This window comes from Mastomys coucha, unplaced genomic scaffold (assembly GCF_008632895.1).
Source record: "Mastomys coucha isolate ucsf_1 unplaced genomic scaffold, UCSF_Mcou_1 pScaffold7, whole genome shotgun sequence".
NCBI classification, from domain to species: domain Eukaryota; kingdom Metazoa; phylum Chordata; class Mammalia; order Rodentia; family Muridae; genus Mastomys; species Mastomys coucha.
In genome coordinates this window covers 59,351,514-59,358,542 of record NW_022196913.1, presented here as the reverse complement: position 1 = coordinate 59,358,542, position 7,029 = coordinate 59,351,514, and the positions used below count along the sequence as shown (strand labels likewise).

The following is a 7,029-nucleotide window of genomic DNA, read 5'->3' as shown; positions in this document are numbered from 1 at the left end:
CACTCCCACCGATGCAGCCATCTCAGTTCCCCCACTGAGGCTTAGAGACCCTCCTGAAGCTGATGCCAGAACCTAGATCCCAGTCCCTCAGAGATGACGCCCTTCCCAACCCTCCTCCCAGGCTCTCCAGCTGTCACTCATCCTCTCTATAGCACACATTACCAACAGAAATGCTTGCCTCCCCGCCATCTGTCTCCGCCATGAGGAGGCAGCACAGGCTGGGGTCTTCGTCTTCCTCTCTCCTGTGTCACTGGCACCTAAGAAGACTTTGGTCTCACTTTAAGGAATAACGATGGCTTGATACCCTCCATTGGTTGCTAGTTCAGTATACAGGTTCCACCAGAACCTATTAAGAAGATGTGCGTAGAGCGCCAAACTCCAGCACAAGGGGGTGGTAGGATCTGTATCCCGCCTCCCCGCCCCCCTTCTCTGAATCCGTTTCCTCATCAGCAAAAGAAACTGTAACACACAAGGGGGTTGTGGGCTTTGGGGGAGAAATGAAGCCATTCGAAATGAGAAAAGTAACTCTTTCTGAGCTGTATTTATTGCAGTGTACGAACCACCGTGGCTGGGCCATCCAGAGCTCTGCCCAGCCCATGCCAGGGGACAAGGCTATCAGGTGCCCAGCCAGCTCGCAGCACCCCCACACAGTGGAGTAGCCGGGGGCCACTGTGAGCGGTGCCGACAGGAGCTGAAGCTGGACCCAGGGCTCTTCCAGCTGCCTGCAAGGTTGAGTTAAAATCTGTCTGTCTTCCACCAGCCTGCAGACTCCCAGCTTCTCTAAGATTTCTGGTGTCAGCTCTGTGTTCCTGCACCACTGCAATCAGCTACAACTGAACAGCAGTCAGCACCCGTGGGTGAGGACCTGTCTCCACACAGTTCCCACCGTGCTCCCCTTACCTCCCAAGCCTCACCCGGATTACACAGATATCTCATCATAGAAACCATGTCTTCTTCTATCTGGTCTCCAGTACCAGCAAAGACCAAAGCAAAACAGATCTCTCTCACTACTCTTGTAGCTCACTGAGAGAACAGAGCGCGCCAGATCAGCAACCTCTGAACCAGTCCAGCCCTCCATTTGCCCAGTTCAGGGAAGGGTCATTTGGCACATACCACCCTTTTGGGCAGCTAGATTGTCCAAGCCTGAGCTGCTTTGCTTCTTTAGAAGTTTGCAAGTCACCCAGGGAAGCCGGAAGGTACTGAGGTGACTTTGTAAGGAAAGTCAGTAAGCAGAGAATGTGGTGCTCGTGTGCCCTCTGGTGGCCGCAATGGAGAACTGCAGGCATGGACGTTTTTGAGCCAACCATTGACCCACCTCAAAGCAGATTTCCCTCATGGGATACCAAGCACTCCCTGAGTACAATCCTCTTGCCCTCTTCCCATCACTCAGCCACTCTCATGGGCATTCTGACACCCACCTCAGACTCCAGCACAGCTAGGACCCACAAGCTGTACCCCCTCTTCACTATACTATCGTGGAAGGTTGGAGACCCAGACTCTATTTGGTTTCAGTAAACAGTAGAACACCAGAATATGGGGGTATTTTGTGGATACATGATGCCTTTAAAACCACAATATGGGTCATAGACCTCCAGAACCCCATTTTTCAGATCTTTATACCTTTCTTGAGGCAGAGACATATCAGCCTTGAGGTGTATGGCAGGAATAACTCACAGAGGTTGGATAGGTCGATTCTCAGATACTAGGGGTCAGGTACATAGAACAGACCAGGCAAGGTGCCTCTGTGTCCCATTGTAGATGACCCTGACAGCCATTGCTCAGGAGGGCCAGGAGATGTGACCTTTAAGGCAATATAACCGTTTGAAAGGCTGTCTCAAGTGCATAGTCTCCCCAGACCTAGGAGGCCTTGGTGGGATTCAGGCCAGGGTCCTCCTCCCTGGAGAGCTCTGGAGAGGCTGGGCTGCCCACAGAACCTTCGAGGACGGTGAACATAAGCCACTGTTTTTCAAAGTGTTGTTTATTGAGTCGTTTGTAGCCATCACCATGGGTGATCCTGAGAGGCAAGCAAGAGAGAGAGAGAGAGTTCTTGGACCCAATTCAGAGGCTGTGACACTGAAGCCCAGGCAAGCTCCGGCAGGCTCAAGGTCATGGTGAGTATGGAGAGATCTGAGACAGCAAGCTCCTAAGCCACATACAGATACATCCCACAGTCGACCAGGGTACACAGGGGCACGCCCTACCCGCCATCTCCCCTAGAACTCCGGAAGGGCCACCACCTCAGCAGCAGGGTGGAGACTCCAGGTGCACGTATGAGTGCGCATGCACACACATACACGTACACACCCCACACACAGAGCTCTGTGGCCAACAGCCCCGGTCGGGCCCCAATGGCTTCCTCGGGGGGGATAGTGAGCGCCAAGCTCACAAAGTCTCCGGCTCGGGTCATACCAGATATCCCACAGGCCTTGCCATTGTGAGTGAGGCGGAGTGTCCTAGGAGGCCCCCACTAGAGCCCTGTGGGCCAGGCATGTAGCCATCACCCCTGGCAGCCTCACCAGTTGGCCTTCACTGCCTTGATGTCACTCATGAGGTTCTGGGCCAAGCAGATGCCAAATATCTGTAAGACAGAGAACGGGTGAGGAAGAGCAGAGAGCTTCAGGCAGGAGGATGGTGGGAAAGCCAAGGCTGTACCTGGAGGAGGGCAATCCCCACCAAGACCCCGGCCACCACAATCAGGTTATCTTGCAGCCACTTCTCAAACTGGCCCACACAGCCTTTGGTGTAGATGGAGCCCTGCTGTTCAAGCTCCTGGGGAGACACAAGACCAGGCTCAGCCTGCCTACCTCGGCTCAGATCCCCCGCCCCTCTTCCACCTTGCCAAGCCCATCCCTGCCCATCCCTGCTCCAGTGTCCTCCCCAACCATGTCTGCTGTTGGAATTCTGCCACGGGGCCTTTGCACAGATGGCTCCTCCTCTGGGTCTTAGCCTGTCTGTCTGCTCTGAAGAGACTTCCCCTCAGACCCTACCTACCAACTCTCTGAGTTCTCAGCTGAGCTGTCTCAGGACTGTCCACTTAATGTGCCTACAAGTTCATGGTTTTCTCCTTCAGTGTAGAATCGATGCGTTAGCTCGGGATCAACCAAGGATTAGAGCGATGCCAACCACAGTAGGTGCTCCACAGAGCTCCACAGAGGTGGAATGAACAATCCAATACCTCAAACCCACCCAGGGCCAGTTCATGCCACAGAAGCCCTTGGTCCCCATGTCACCCTCTATATTCCAGGCTGCCCGAAACCCTGTCCCCACCCCTCTCACCAGTTTGAGTCGGATGTCATAGCCACACTGGGTATTGAGGACATCTTCCTGAGGGGAGACAGGCCATTAGCAATATCCTGAGAGAACACCCACGGGCTGGCCTGGGTCCTCAACTATATTGCCCCTCCTTTACAGAAAAGCAAGTGGAAGCTTGGGTTTACCATGCCCATTTATCTGCAGTGAAACTCCAGACTTCTCTGTTCTCTCATGGACACCAGAGCGCACTGGCATGCACCTACCCCCCAATGCTAAGGGATCCTGCCTCCTCCTGGGCCCCACTCACCGCAGGATCCCTAACACAGCAGGAAAAGGGCACCCCACAGCGCTCTCGGCTTGGGTTCAAGTCAGTGCAGTTGAAGTAGATATTGAGGTTCCAGTCATTGGGCCCTCGGGCTCCACAGCAAGACCACTAGGGAGAGAGAAAGAGAGACCAGAGTGAACAGCTGGCAGCCAGGCCCGACCCTAGAGCCTCACCCAAAGGAGAGGGCCTGCCTGGGAGTACCAACTTCCATTCCCCCCAACAAATAGGCCTCAGATCATAGGAATCATAGTGGGTAGGGAGACCCTGAGAGGTGAGACATTGAATTACAAGTTGTAGCTTCCTTGTGGACTGCCCCTGAGGGGTAGGAGCAAGGCCAAGCCCCGAGGGGACAGAGGCATTCCAGACTCCCTGCATGAAAAGGAGAGGAAACCCAGTCAGACTTCCCTCCCTGCCCTTTTCCATCGCAGCCCACTCCACAAACGCTGGTTGGCATCATGGTGGAGCCTCAGTTCGCTTCCCCAGAATATAAGTCCTGCCAGATAGGGCTGCGGCAAGCCCGAGTCTGTGGTGCAAGAGCCCATGACAGGGCTGGAGAGATGGCTCATCGGGTAAGAGCACCGACTGCCCTTCCAAGAGGTCCTGAGTTCAATTCCCAGCAACCACATGGTGGCTCACAACCATCTGATGCCCTGAGTTCAATTCCCAGCAACCACATGGTGGCTCACAACCATCTGATGCCCTCTTCTGGTGTGTCTGAAGACAGCTACAGTCTACTCATAAATAAAATAAGTAAATCTTTTTTAAAAATTAAAAAAAAAAAAGAGCCCATGATAGTGCAGATTCTCCCGAGTGAGCTGCACCGGCTGCTGAAAAGCTGGCCACGGCGTTGCACAAGCTCCAGGATGAGCACAGCCAGCTCTAGTGGCGGACACAGACCCTGTGAGCACAGCCCGGGGCTTGCTGCCTGGCCATGTGGCCTGTGTGTGCAGGTCTCAGACACAGCTGAGCCAGTACCTGTCCTGTCACCTGTGAAGTGCCTCCTGTCCATGCTGGGGAGCTGTCCTGTCGTTACACCCCTCACTGACTCCTTCCCCTCCTCACAAGATCACAGTTTAGAGGCTGCTCTGCTCCACGGGCTCCATCTCTACCCTCCTCCGGGCGTTCCCTCCTCCCACCCTCCCCCCACCGCTGCCCCTCCCCCAGCCCTAGTTGATGTGTTCAGCATCCTCTTCCCCAGCTCACTGCTGCCACAAAGGGAACAGGCTGCACATTTTAAAAACACTGAATCTCCCCGCACCTGGCTCAGGGCCTGGCGTATGCCAGGCCTGTCCCAATTCCATACTGAATAGAGAAGGAGATGTAGGCTACAGGATTGCCTCTGCCCTGCACAGCTTCAGGGCACTGCTGAGCCCCAGAGCCAAATCTTGGTGAAGGTGACTGGGTATGACAGGGTGACACTGAGGGATTGGATTATAAGGACTGGAATGTGCAGGTGAGGACGGTCTCCGTGGTTCTAAGTACAGTTAGAGTTCTAACGTGCAGTTAGAGATGTTGCATGATGCTTGAAGAAAAGCTAGGCCAGGGCTGGAGAGATGGATTAGTCAATTAACAGCACTGGCTGCTCCTCCTGAAGACCCGGGTTCAATTCCCAGCACCCACACGGCAGCTCACAACTGTCTGTAACTCCAGTTCCAGGAATCCAGTATCCTCTTCTGGCTTCTTCGGGCACTAGGCAAACACTTGGTACACACACACACACACACACACACACACACACAAAACATATATATATATATGTATCTATATATACATACATATACATATATATGTGTGTGTGTATATATATATACATATATATAGGCAAAACACCCATACACATAATGTTGAAAAAATAAGTGAAACAAGTGTTGCTTTTGCTCTGATGTCTGCACAAGGACAAAATCATCTGGCAATGCACTCCTTGCCTGTCACCAAACTTAAGCGGCGATGCTCAAAGTGAAAGAAGAGGGCTGACAGGATAAGACCGTATACAAAAAAAAAAAAAAAAAAGGCCATCAGCAATGTAGCCCTGGCAGACACTCTGGGCTCAGACTGACTAGAAACAGAGACCTGCACTGCATGCCCATTTCCTCCCCCTGGCCACAGTTTCACAAGCCTATGTCTCTACAGGACTAGGTACAAGGGAAGCCTGCGGAATGAGCAGGAGCTGGCTTCTCCTGGGACAGAGGCTCTCAAAGGTTCCTTCCTTGGCCTCTGCTGGCTTGGGTGGGTTAGTCCATGCACACACAGAACTCGCTCCATCTCTCGTGTGCCCATCAGCCATCACTTGCATGACACCCATTATGGACCCCACACTCACATATTCCTGAGCAAAGTCGATAAGGTTCTGAAGGTCAATATCATCCCGGTAGGCTTTGACATTGTTGTTGATGAAGAGATTAAGTTGGTCTCGGATCCAATCCTTGAAGACGAAGGCCAGGATCCCTGCCGCCAGCTCCAGGAAGAAGATGAGGCCAAGGAACACAGAGAACTGGGTTGGGGGCACACAGATGGCGGCCATTGAAGAGGCATGGCATCTGTGGACAGGGAGGAGCTCCCCACTACCTCTGCCAAGACACAAGGGAGCCACAGGCTCCAGGCTCCATCCTCTATTACTTAAGTGCTGCCCCCTCCCAGGCCTACTGTGTGTGCTAGGCAAGTACTCTACCACTGAGCTTGCTCCCTGCCCCTTAGAACCATGTTATGCTGAGAGAAGTTTTACCTGTCCCTTGTCTGGTCACCCTGACTAGGCAAGAACTAAATGGAAAGAGGTTAGGAGTCTCTCTGGTGGATCTGGGATAGGGAGAGACTTCGAGAGACTCACAAACTTGAGCAGGAAGGTGTTTTCCCGGAGGGCCCCAATGCAGCCGGCGAAGCCCAGCACTGACATGACTCCCCCGACCACCACAAACAGCCACACGGGGTCAAGACCACCCAGGTCTGTCAGCGCCGAGATGTTGGAGAGAACGCCCTACACCAGGGAATAGACAAGTGTGAGAGAAGTAACTCTTCTCCCCCTAACCCCAGGGCAGCCCCCAGTCTCTTACCTTCTCACCCCAGGCCCAGAGGCCGATGGCCAGGAACAGGGCTCCCAGCACCTACAACAGCAGGGAGAGTTCAGGGCTAGGCACCAGCACCAGGGCTCTTGATGTCCCTTGACCCATCCTTGACCATCAGGAAGCTGAGAGACATGCCCCACCCCCATCCCCAAAGCTGTGACTGGGACTTAGCAGTGCGTCCATCTGCCAAGGACACCACTCAGGGAGTCTTTCCCACAGGCTAGCCAGAGGAATGGAAGCTACCTCAGCCTCAGGTTGGACATCAGCCCCTTCCAGGAGTCTCTGAGGACGCTCTCAACATGGAGCAGAATCCTGAGAGGCCCCAGCCTGGCTCAGAAAACATCTGGCCTCAGGCATGCTTGTGCCTTTGTTTTTGCTTTTTTTTTTTTTTTT

The 7,029-nt window shown here is 53.6% G+C and overlaps 1 protein-coding gene across 2 annotated transcripts in view; it reads right to left on the bottom strand.

Annotated features, from left to right (window-relative positions):
* Positions 1–513: 513 nt before the first annotated feature.
* The window catches only part of Tspan17 (tetraspanin 17), a 9,328-nt gene continuing 2,812 nt past the window's right edge, over positions 514–7,029 (bottom strand). Inside the window, exons 2-9 of one of the 2 annotated variants that reach the window (XM_031359220.1) lie at positions 6,625–6,675; positions 6,402–6,548; positions 5,898–6,068; positions 3,560–3,685; positions 3,277–3,324; positions 2,653–2,769; positions 2,517–2,578; positions 514–2,014 (exon numbers count right to left, since the gene is read on the bottom strand). In XM_031359220.1, the coding sequence (XP_031215080.1) occupies positions 1,858–2,014; positions 2,517–2,578; positions 2,653–2,769; positions 3,277–3,324; positions 3,560–3,685; positions 5,898–6,068; positions 6,402–6,548; positions 6,625–6,675 (879 nt within the window). In that variant the 3' untranslated portion in view covers positions 514–1,857. Of the gene's footprint in view, positions 2,144–2,516; positions 2,579–2,652; positions 2,770–3,276; positions 3,325–3,559; positions 3,686–5,897; positions 6,069–6,401; positions 6,549–6,624; positions 6,676–7,029 lie in introns of both variants that reach the window. The other variant, XM_031359221.1, reaches the window with a different exon arrangement.